The 12,009-nt window shown below is 38.9% G+C and overlaps 2 protein-coding genes across 3 annotated transcripts in view; one reads left to right on the plus strand and one right to left on the minus strand.

Moving 5' to 3' along the window:
* The window catches only part of LOC107751872 (adenylate kinase isoenzyme 1-like), a 76,653-nt gene extending 74,830 nt beyond the window's left edge, over positions 1-1,823 (plus strand). Inside the window, exon 9 of the mRNA XM_016567640.1 lies at positions 1,208-1,823. Within this exon, the coding sequence (XP_016423126.1) occupies positions 1,208-1,273 (66 nt within the window). The 3' untranslated portion in view covers positions 1,274-1,823. The remainder of the gene's footprint in view (positions 1-1,207) is intronic.
* Positions 1,824-5,524: 3,701 nt separating this feature from the next.
* LOC107751868 (ZZ-type zinc finger-containing protein 3) overlaps positions 5,525-12,009 on the minus strand; it is a 39,966-nt gene continuing 33,481 nt past the window's right edge. For both annotated transcript variants that reach the window (XM_016567635.1, XM_016567636.1), the window contains 6 exons: positions 9,973-10,044; positions 9,610-9,711; positions 9,228-9,323; positions 8,426-8,575; positions 6,578-6,712; positions 5,525-5,646 (listed from right to left, as the gene is read on the minus strand). In XM_016567635.1, coding sequence (XP_016423121.1) covers positions 5,542-5,646; positions 6,578-6,712; positions 8,426-8,575; positions 9,228-9,323; positions 9,610-9,711; positions 9,973-10,044 — 660 coding nt within the window. In that variant the 3' untranslated portion in view covers positions 5,525-5,541. The remainder of the gene's footprint in view (positions 5,647-6,577; positions 6,713-8,425; positions 8,576-9,227; positions 9,324-9,609; positions 9,712-9,972; positions 10,045-12,009) is intronic.

Below are 12,009 nucleotides of genomic sequence, written 5' to 3' on the forward strand. Positions count from 1 at the left end.
TTCAAGTCCTCCTGGGACGTTCGTACTTTTACGAGTTGACAAGTCGTAATTACGACGTCAGGTGCGTTCAAGTCAGTTTAGTCGGCACAAGATGGCGGTGTACCTTCTTTTAATAAATTACAAGAAAATACAACAGGGTCTGTTAACTCTGCTTATAGAAAATGAAGAGCAAAGAATTTGCATCAGGTGTGTTTTGCGTTTTTAATATTTTTAAAAAGTAATTTATGAAGCCACTTTAATCTGTATCGCATAAAAACATGCTATTAATTGTTATATTACAATCCTGCCACATTCAAAAAGCTTTTTTTTGTAAATAAAAAGCCTGACAATGTCACTGCTTAATACCTATAAGTATTGTGATTTATGTTTTACTTTGGCAATCTCTCTGTCTCCCTCTGTCAGACATGCAGTTCTACAGTACTTGTCACTGACAACCCACTAAACTATCAATTTAAACAAAAATTTACCGTCAACTACAGACGTTGCATCCATCGATTCCGCCATGTTTCTCATTGACACGCCCCCAACTCGGAAACTCGGGGCTTAAAGAAAATTTCGAGTTTCCCACTCGTAATAACGACTTTGTGGTGGCGTTCATGTGCGTTCAACTCTTAAATACGATCTATCCGACATGACTTGAACGCACCATAAGTAAATACACTTACAAGCTGCTTTTAACTTCCGCTGATAATGACTGCTTCACTCAAACAGTATTTCTTTACACTGTTTTCTGCTGGAGCTTGAACACACTTTCCTTATTTTTTCCACAACAAATGGCCAAGCAAGCGCAAACACTGACAAGATACGCGATACAGAACGAGACCAAACGCGATATCAGCATGTCTCCACACAGTAAATATATATATATATATATATATAGCAAAGGAAAATGCAATACTCTGTTAATGGTTTAATCTTAGGGCATCTGTAATTATAACCTCTTTATAGGTTGTTTCCTGGTGGAAAACACTTTTATTAGAACAGAATGGAATCGTTACACTATATTCATATCGATCGAGTGATGGTGATGACAACATAAAGCTGACAGATGAACCTGTGTCTCTATATATGTTAAGAGATAAACACATTCAGAGCAGCTGCGTGCTTGTTGGATTTATTAGCGCTGTTTGACAGTTCTTCTGTGGGTTGATGCCCTACTTTTCAGCTTCTGATTTCTAACAGCCGTGTTTTGTGTGCGTGTATGTAGATTGATGCCGAGCAGCCCCCAGAAGATGTCTTTGAGCAGATCTGCCTCGTCTTGGACTCCTGCTAGAGAGCTTGGACTCGCACTGCCCCCTGGAGGAGAAAACCATCACCTATAGCTCCACTGCAGACTGACTTCATGTTACACACCACAGTTCATCACATACACACACACACACACCTGCGATTACAGCTTCTGTATGGCACATCCACTTGGAAAACTACCAACCAGCAACTGGCACCCGTTCATTTCACACCATCGTCGTTCACTGTAAATACCAGCTCAATAAATCAACAGTGTTTATCTCTTGGTATTGAACCTGTATGCTTAAGCTAGCTTTCAGCTCCATAAAACACAGAGGGTTATTTACGACAGTCTGGTGCCGTTTCTGTGTTTTTGGACTGTCGTTCAGTCAGTATCCTTGAGCACTGAAATCAGCAAAACTGATAAGCATGACAGACTGGCCCACTGGAGAGCCTTTTTATATTTTAACTTCATGCTTTATATCGCGCTAAGCATGCAAGTATAGTGATTTATTGTATAGTTGAAGCAGAAATGAGCTGGAGAGAGAAACGTTTTGAATTTCACAGTCTGGCTTTCACGAGTGCAATGAATGGATGATTTTCACAACGAGGTCTGATAACTGTATTCGTCCTTATCAACCAGAGTGAAATAAAGACATTTCATATGTTTAATGGTTTTATTTATTTTTTCTTTAAAAGCAGTAGCTATGAGATGTTTTCGTTGTGGTTAATGGAATAGTTCACCCGAAAAAGAAAATGTGCTTAAAAATGAACTTACCCTTGGGCCATCCAAGATGAGTTTGTTTCTTCACTGCAACAGATTTGGAGAAATTTTGCATTACTACTCGCTCGCCAACGAGTCGTCTGCAGTGAATGGGTGCCGTCAGAACGAGAGCTGATAAGAACATCACAGTAATCCACACAACTCCAGTTCAACTTGTGAAGTGAAAAAGCTGCGTGTTTGTAATGAGGCCATCATTAAGATGTTTTTAACTTCAGACTGTTACTAAAATATGACTCCTATCCATAATACGGTTTTCTCAAGTGAAAAAGTTGTGTCGTCTGAATAAGGAGAGAAATATATACAGATCAAGCGCCATTTAGTAGCAAAAACAGTTATTAATAAATATGTGGGTAGATTTTAATGTGAGAGGACATCGGGGGGTGAACTTTTTCAGTGGAGGAAATGTTATTATGGACTCGTATTTTGTGATGCTTTAAAATGATGGATTTGTTCATTACAAACATGCATCTTTTCACAAGATGTTAATTGATGGACTGGAGTTGTGTGAATTACTTGTGGATTACTGTGGCTTTTATCAGCTGTTTGGACTCTCATTCTGACGGCACCCATTCACTGCAAAATATCTATTGGTGAGCAAGTGATGTAATGCTAAATTTCTCCAAATCTGTTTTGATGAAGAAACAAACTCGTCTAGATCTTGGACGGCCTGGGGCTGAGTACATTTTTTTAGCACATTTTCATTTTTGGGTGAACTCTTCCTTTAATAGTATGTGTGGGTATGAAGGTGAAAAACGGTGTTGCAAGCAGTTTTCTCTAGCAGCACCAAAATTAGCATATATGTGACCCTGGACCACAAAACCAGTCTTAAGTTGCACAGGTAGTGAAGCATGTCATATGAAAACATGTATACTAGACAGGATTTTTACTGTTACTGTAGTAAAGTACACTTTTGTCTTCCTTCCAACAACCTGTCACTCACATGAGATCCAACTATCCAATCAGTTCCCGATGGAAAAATCGCGCCTATATTATTTTCAGTTCTAGAAGCCATTTACTAGCATATCGACAGAGGTGGCAGCCAATTAGTGTAATGAATCACTCAGACGCTTAGTGAAACCTCATTTCAATATGGCAAAATACAGGACGACCCACAACCATGTATAATTAAAACATTTTAAATAGAAAACTCTTTTGAGTACAGTCTTCATCAAGTCATGTCAATGTACACCATTCAGATGACTCTTCACAAATCACAATTTATTAATGTGCAAAACCTTTTCAATTGGCAGCAAACTACTGAATGCAGCTTTTTATTAGTGTGATACCATCTATATCGGCCATCCTGCTTTCTAAGATAAGAGTCGACCACTATCAGAGAACAGATATGGCTGAAGTGAGTATTTTGATTTTCTAATATCCATTCATTAGGTGCAACTTAATAACCATGTAATACAATGACAATGTCACTTCATTTCAGAAACCAATGGACTGTAACACACATTGACAATAACGTACCACCCTCTGGTGGCTGAAGTGTGACAGAATCTCAACCAAGTCACTAACAAACCTTATTAGTCTTTCCTTAAATCCAACTTATTAGCTTAAAAACTGAAGTGAACCAGAAAGACAAATCATAATACCCAAGTCATGTGGTGTAGAAAGTCTTTTCACATACTTTTATTTCCACAGTTCTCCTCTAACATTTTTTTTTTTTTACATTATTTAAGAACAGACTGTTATACACAGATATTGAAGCAGGTCAAGGGAGGGGAGGTGAACAGAAAAGAACCCAATACAAAATGGTCTACTCAAAGCACAACGAAATGCATGTGTATAAAATAACGTGGGAGTGCGGCGCACGTGCGACGACTACCACCAACTCGATTTCTTGTTATTCTTCGTCTTTTAAATAGATTAATAAAAATACAATCTTTTCATGGACCGTGAGGAAACTGCAAAAATTAGAGGGATCTAAAGGCGTGATGATGGTTGGGCAGTTTTTCACAGAGGGCAGCAAGTTCTTTATTTTCTTCTTCTAAAACGAGTGGCCAGGTTTGAATCAACTGGACAGGGAAGAAAAAAAAAATGGCACACTGCAACTACCACTGGCTACTTTTCACCATATATTTGAATACTCCACATGATCAACAACAGTACACATTGAGAAAAGAAAAGAAGGCTCTCCACGAGCGCAGAGAGCGCAATAACGCCTTCCGGATCTCAGCTGGTCTTCTCCGTGCTGTAGTGCTTCGAGGTTTGGGATCCTATTGGGTTAAGTGGAGTGGCTTTTTTAATTCAGCATAATTTAAAAAACAAGAAATGAACGTAAATAAAGTGACAACATCATCGTAAGAGGAAACAAAGAGCAGCTTCTAGTGAAAATGGTAGCCCATGGCAAGAGACACGTATGGGGTCTGTCAGCCGGGATTTTTATTAACCCGTTTTGAGTTGTGAGCGAACCTCCTCGATTGGTTAAAAACCTGGTATGAATCAAAGACGACAGTCTCAGCACCAAATTCATTTCCTTGTACTCCCGTCTCACGAAAAGAGCTCACACACGAAGCCTCACTTATAAATATTTCAACTACAGATGACATTTTGCACTTTAACGCGAGCCCAACCCTGCTCCCGCCGATTAATCCAGAGCCGCGCGCTCCTCTGCCCGTCACTCAAACAGCGGAACAAAGGGAGGCGTCGGGTTGCCTTCTAAATGTCCAGGGATTGGGAATGTCGGTGTGCCTTTTCTTTTGTTCGTTCTTTCCTCTCGTTTCTTTTGATTTGAGATAGTGTTACTTGACGAGACCTGGTAAGGTTTGACAACCGCGGCAGAGTGTTGCCCCCTCCCTCCCATCAACCCATAACCTGCTCCGGAGTAGGTTATGGTCCAGGGTTAGTTTACTTCAGAGCTATCAGAGCATGCGTATTGATGAGACTCCAGTGGGCGTGACAGATGGTGCACAATATTATATATTATTACAACATAGTTATTAATAGTGCTTTATTATATATATATATATATATATATATATATAATATTGTATATTATATAACTATGTTGTAATAATATATAATATTGTGCACCATCTGTCACGCCCACTGGAGTCTCATCAATACGCATGCTCTGATAGCTCTGAAGTAAACTAACCCTGGACCATAACCTACTCCGGAGCAGGTTATGTTCAGAGAGTAAGTTGCTATGGCTCCTTACATACCCTGAAAGTTACCTCCATTTTTGGAACCGAATGCTGAGTTTATCCGCTAACTTACCCTTAAACATACCCAGATATGTCACCTGCTTTCTGGAATACCCCCCCCCCACAAAGCTTAAAAAATTCAGTTTTTATGATATTTAAGGTCATGAAATTTGTCTTAAATATCTTAAGTGGTAAAACAAATGAATTGTGATACAGCCTAATGTGATTATTAAACCTCAAAGGGCTATGATTTCATTAAATGAAATCATGTTTCAAATGGTGCACTGAAGTCATGTCAAAAAGATTGCATTTATGAGTTAACTGTACCTTTACACCACAATGTTGTAATTACGAGTGGGAAAAGCCTTGCTCCACTCACCAGTTGGAACAGGAACTGCAGAAGTCCACGGCGTTGTCCTGTGGACAGTCCTGACAATGCCACCGTACACCCTGGATGGGCTGCATGCCACATATGTCACACTGAGTGAGAATTACATCAAAACATGAACAATGAAAAAATGCTGATTATGAAAGAGAGCCACATTATATTATACAGTTGTCTAAGAGCCTAAAGTACTCATTCTTCATCACTCAGATTTACATGGAAGAGATGGCTTTTATCACTTGCCGCTTTGTTGTGACGTGTCTGGTTAAGCAACAATATTAAAGGGGTCATGTTAATCTTGAGTACCTACAGAGTAGTATTGCATCCTTCAAATCTCTGAAAAATCGTTAGTTTTATCAGATTTATAAAAGACAGATACAGCTTTACGCTTCTGTCCTGGAGAAGTGCCGTGGCCGGAGTTAAAGAGTCACGAGCACGCTAAGCTATTAGGTGTGTTCGACTTGAAGCGGCGCTGCATAGATCAATCAGTGTATGGCATCAAAGTACCGTGAGAGCTATAAAGAGCTGACGGCTCTGCATGCTTTCGAATCGCTCTTGCGGTTCATTGATGTCAAACACCGATCGATCTGCACAGTGCCACTTCAAGTCGAACACACCCGTAGTGATCGCGTGCAAGCTGTGACATCGACATAAATAAAACAGGAACAAAAACTTTATAAAAGTTTGTTTATAAAACATTCATCACCGAAATGCCGAGAACAAACAAACACACTTGCACAACTCCATTGCTGCCCTGGAGAAACAAACTGCATCTACTGATCCCTTAATGCTGGGCTCTTATACTTTCCGAAACTTATACGAACCCTGAAGGGGTGTATTTGGCACAGAATACTTTGTTTTTTTTACTTTGGCCATGTTTAGCATGAGAATCCAACTCTTTAACAGTGTAAACAAGTCAGAATGCATGAAACGGCATTAAACGAAGGGGATTAAATGATGACCCGATTTACATTTTCAGTAATCAGTGAGACATCACAATGGAAATAGGCAGGTAAAAGTGTGTACCTTATAGCCAACATGCTGCGTGACCGCGCTCTCAGCCTGGATCTCCTGTAGTTTCTGTTTCTTGAGTTTCTTCAGCTCCAGTAGCTCCTTATACTCCGGCAGGTGCCTCAGCTCCACTGGAACCCCATCCTCATCCTGAAACATCACAGCAGGGTCAGAACAGTACAACACTCTTCACCTCATCAGCTGTCACTGCTACAAATGCCTATTTATACTCATAATATAGTCTGAATTTTTAGCACAAAATCTAATCTTTAAAAACTACTCCGCAATGACGGTGGACGCATTTATTTAACGAAAAACACAGTAAAAAGTAATACTGTGAAATATTATTACAATTTAAAGCAACTGTTTTCTATTTTAATATATTTTAAATTGTAAAATTTTCCTGTGATGGGAAAGCTTAATTTTCAGCATCATTACTCCAGTCTTCAGTGTCATGTGATCCTTCTGAAATCATCCTAATATGCTGATTATCTGCTCAAGACATATTTCAGACAATTACCAAAGTAATTTTTGTAGAACTCGTGATACTTTTTTTTTTTTCAGGATTCTCTGATGAATAGAAAGTTCAAAAGAACAGCATTTATTTGAAATGAAAACCTTTTGTGACATTATAAATGTCAATTTTGATCAACTGAATGCATCCTTTCTGAATAAAAAAAAACGTTGTGTCATTTTATTACTGCAGGCAGTATTATGTATGATCACCACAATACAGGGTTTCCCATACATTGCTTTTTTTGTGGCAGCCTGCCACAATATCAACACTTACCGCCACAAATAGATTTTCCAAAAGGCTTTGACTTTGTTGAATAAACATGTGCACTGTTTCAAAATCAAAACGCGGCACAGTGTTTTTATATGTATCTTTTTTTAAGGGAACCGATTGTCTTCAGAAAAATTTTATGTCATTTTCATTTAATCTTTCCTATAATGCCTGATAAAGTAGCGTTCATGAGTGCAGCGCTGCTTTGATTACAGCCGTTACCGGAGAAACCGCTATTTCTATCTCTCCAAAAGCACCTCCTGCTGGCAGAGAATGAATTTGCACTTTCAATAAGCCCGTCTGCTGTTTTATATTGTAAGTGTAAGTCTGTGGGAAACACTGCAATATAATACAAATCAACATTGCAATGTGATAATGACAATTAAAATGGGTTTAGATTATTGACAGGAAAAGCTCAATTTCTAATATTTCCATGCAGGCTTTACATGTCATGATTTGTAGTTACTCTATATTTGATGCATGTAAGGTTCACTGATGCTTGGCAACGCGCGACTGGTTATGTTCTCTGCAGGGTCCGCTGACCAGTGTCGCGTAAAGGTTACATATCAGAGGCAGAGAAAATGTCAAGCCACTGCAGTCAGTTCACAGTCACTCAACACACAGCTCTCTTTACACAGTTCAGCTGAGGAGACGCAAACATAGAGTCGTCTCTAATGATTTTGGCAGCGGTGTCTGTCAAAAGGCAGCTCATCATTATCAAATGATCAAACATCAAGCAAATCCCAACTGTGGAAATGCCAGTTTGCGGTCTTTAATGGATTTCCTGTTGGAGAAAGGCCATCAAATGTTTGCTAGAGGGGAAGATAGGAAGTCGCTATGATAAAACAAAAGAATTTTGAGAATTCTAAATAAGAATTTTTCATTAATCGCTTTCAGGTATTTATTTTTTCCGTTTTCAGCTTCTAAATCAATTTGCTTGAATATGATCTGATAAAATGCTGTGGCTCTCACTGGTTCAATCATACATGCATTTCTCTGATGATTAGTGACCCGATCAATAAAAGCCCACCCTGAAGATTTAGTTGGACTTGAACTATGAGATCTTAACCAGGACTGACTGAATCATCTGCTCCATTATCCTGGAGGCTGTTGAAGAAGTGTGAACGTTCGTCCTCGTCATCCATGTAGACGGGCGGCTCGTATGAGGTGAGGAACGTCGAGGGCCTGTACAGGTGTTTATTGAGGTGGTGCTGTCGCTTACTGGAGGGCTGCAATTACAAACAACATGTCCTGTCAATAAATATGCACTGATAAAGTATTTTAAATAACTAATAGTGATGCCTTAATATATTCATTCATGCATATACACTACAGTTCAAAAGTTTGGGGTCAGTGGGATTTAAATAATAATAATAATAATAACAATATGTTTATTCAACACAAATTTATTAAATTGATTAAAAGTGACAGTAAAGACATTTCCATTGTAAGAAAAAAATATTTCAAATAAATGCTATTTTTTCTACAGAGCCTGAAATAAAATGGATCATGGTTTCAACCGTTATCAACTGAGACAATAACAAAAAATGTTACTTGACCCGCAAATCAGCATATTATAATGATTTCTGAAGGATCATGTTACACTGAAGACTGAAGTAATGATGCTGAAAAAACAGCTTTGCATCACAGGAATAAATTACATTTGAAAATATATTAAAACAGAAAAAAATATGTTTTAAATCTAACAATATTTCACAATATTACTATTTGTACTGTATTTCAGATTTTTTTTTTTTAAGTACAGACTTCAAAAACATTTAAACATCATACCAACCCCAGACTTTTCAACAGTAGTGTATGATTATAATATTTTTTAAATATATATTACATTATATTATACATTTAAAAAGACCAATTTACCTTTTTACTGTACATGCACACATTGGGTGTTCTGCCTGGTACTGGAATGCCAGCTTTTGTCAGTTTAATGAAATATTTCTGTACCCTGCTAGCAACCTGTGAAGTAGAGGAACAAAAACTTAGTATACATAAAGAGCTGGCCCTAAATTCAGTGGTTAAGCTTTCCTACCACAGCTTTTAGATGTTAAGACTCTTGTCCCATTAGTGAAGAAACCTCTTTAAATAATAGAGAGCCTCCATTAAAAGAGACTGTAAGGATGTTAATTGCCTGACTGTTTTAGTGAGCAGCGAAAAGGTGACTAGAGATCTCAAAGCCCATCAAGACCGAAAGAAGATCAGCTTCAGAGAGTGTGACTGTGTAGAGCGGGGCCTGAAGACGCACCTGTTTGGCGGTCCTGTTGCCAAGTTCATCTGCGACCTTCTGCCAGCGTTTAGACTCAACCTCCTCGGGTGGAAACTTCAAGAGCAGCTGCTCCAACTTTTTCTAAAAGTTTCACATACAAGATGTGATGAGCAGACAGACAAACCTTACAGCTCAAGAGCTACACAAAATAGTAAAATGTACATACATTCTATTTATATCGTAAATTAGCTTATATCAACAATTAGCTTCAGTCCACTGTTTTTAATGGAGAAGTAGCTTTATTAGAGTGGTACAAGTGTTCGACATTAAACTTTTCTCAGATGTTTGTTCATAAAAGGCTCCAAGTTCATGGCCACTAAGAGCTCTTGTGTAGCTTCATACCTGCTCCTCAATGGTCCACAGCTGGTTGAAGGTGTCAGGTTTGTTCTGGTCGCACAGCCTCCCTCTGATCATCTGCACAAACATCATTCAGAAAACATTAGCATCAGCACACAGTTCAAAACCATACATGGACATTAACTTTTGTTTCCCAAGACTTCAGTTTAAACGTGAAAAAGGAAAATTTAGAAGCTTTTAAAAAATAAGAGTGTAATAGCTGGGTTCCAGAAGCAAAAACACCATTCATTTTCTCCATAGGGAAATTTCTAACGATAGCTTACATAATTTAGACAAACCCTCCGAGGCTGTTAATCGATGGTATGCACTTTTGTTGAAGCCATTTATCTGCATTATTATTTTAACTTTTAATTTACAACTTAAGTTTTTGAAATAATTGTGTTTAACAGTGGAATTCAACATACAAACTACATTACCAATGATGCTGTATAGAAAATTCCACCAATCAGAGAGTTGCGGCAAGTAAGGGTGCTCCGATCAGGAATTTTTGGGCCGATCACAGGAAGCAGTATCTGCCGATACCGATTACCAACCTTTTTGAAGCCTTCTTTTTTTAAAATGTAGAATCATTTATAGTGATGCTCCAGTCAGGATTTTTACAGACATACATTCAGGGCCTGTTTTTCATTTTTGAAAATGGGGGGAATTCCCCTCTTAGGTGACTCTTGTGGGGTGGGGGGATTTTTTTATTTGAGGGGGGCATTTTTTTTTTTTTTTGACATTTTTCAAAACTATATAATTATCTCACCTAAATGTTTGATCATGCAGTGAATTTTTGTTTTTATAATGGGGCAATTGTAGCACAATAGCTTACACACAGCACAAGCCTGATTCGTGAGCTGTATGTGAGGCGGCCTCACGCCAGGTTCACACATAGGCCTACTCCGTTTGCAGTGCTCTGTATGCAGTCCATGTGCAGTACGTAAGCGGTACAGAAGCATTACGACTCATATTGTGCTTTCACACCATACTGTAAAAAAACATGGACGTAGTGTCCGTGACATCTCCCGTAGGTTTCTGAAGAGCATTTTTGAAGCCTAAAGTTGGCAGAGCCAGCCATTGCCATCTTGGAAGCACGTCACCACGCGTCACTCCTGGATAATCGAAAATGGGCAAAGAGGCGGGATGTGGGTGGAGCTGGTTGCTGAAACCACGCCCACATAGCACGACGGTAGTAAAAGCAGCGGCAATCCACCTGTCACTCAAGTGGCCACGCTCTTAATTATGCAGAAATTTATAATTTAAACGGATGAGTTATAAAAAAAAAATTCACCCCCCTCACAGTTGTCATCCAGTCGACGAATTGCAGTTTAAGTCACTTCCGTGTTGGTTTCAAGAGAGAGAGCGCCGCGGGAGGTTGTCGCTTGTTTCACACAGAGGTCTGCTACTGATCCGTGGCTATTACCACAAACACAACATTTTTCCATTTTGATTTTAAATCCAAACGTTGCTTCTGAAGATGCTTTTTGAGCATTGTGATTCTCTTTTTAAGCAGTACAGTAATACAATCTTTCATAGACGTGTTTAAACGCAATAAATATAAGCAAGAGTATGTGTGAACCTGGCGTTATGTGTGCATTAGCGCACCGTCTCTAGGAGAGCGCGCGAGTGCTGAATGGTTTAAACACGGGCAAGAATTAAAAAGAAATGAAAATTATAAACTTTAGTGATGATGCAACACTGCCTCGATTGTGCAAGTGACATTTCCTGTGTCAACTGTGTAGTGTGCAGCTCGCTTATAGTGCAGACGCGATGTGGTGATTTAAAGCCATTTTGAGCGGGAAAAAGAGAGAGCGCGCGGTGATTCACTCACGTTGTTTGTGAAATTACGTCTCACTGAAAGTTTTCAAATTACTTTAATTTATTTAATAAAGAAACATGAATTGTACCTCACCTTCAGCATTATAATTATTCTACCTGCGCCGGACAGATTGAGAGATCTCATGTCATGCCAAACCTCTCACGGCAGGCGCGTCGTCAGCTTGAGATCGGTTTATGAGTGAGGCCTTTATAGAGACCGCC

This window comes from Sinocyclocheilus rhinocerous, unplaced genomic scaffold (genome assembly GCF_001515625.1).
Source record: "Sinocyclocheilus rhinocerous isolate Xijiao unplaced genomic scaffold, SAMN03320098_v1.1 scaffold351, whole genome shotgun sequence".
NCBI classification, from domain to species: Eukaryota; Metazoa; Chordata; class Actinopteri; order Cypriniformes; family Cyprinidae; genus Sinocyclocheilus; species Sinocyclocheilus rhinocerous.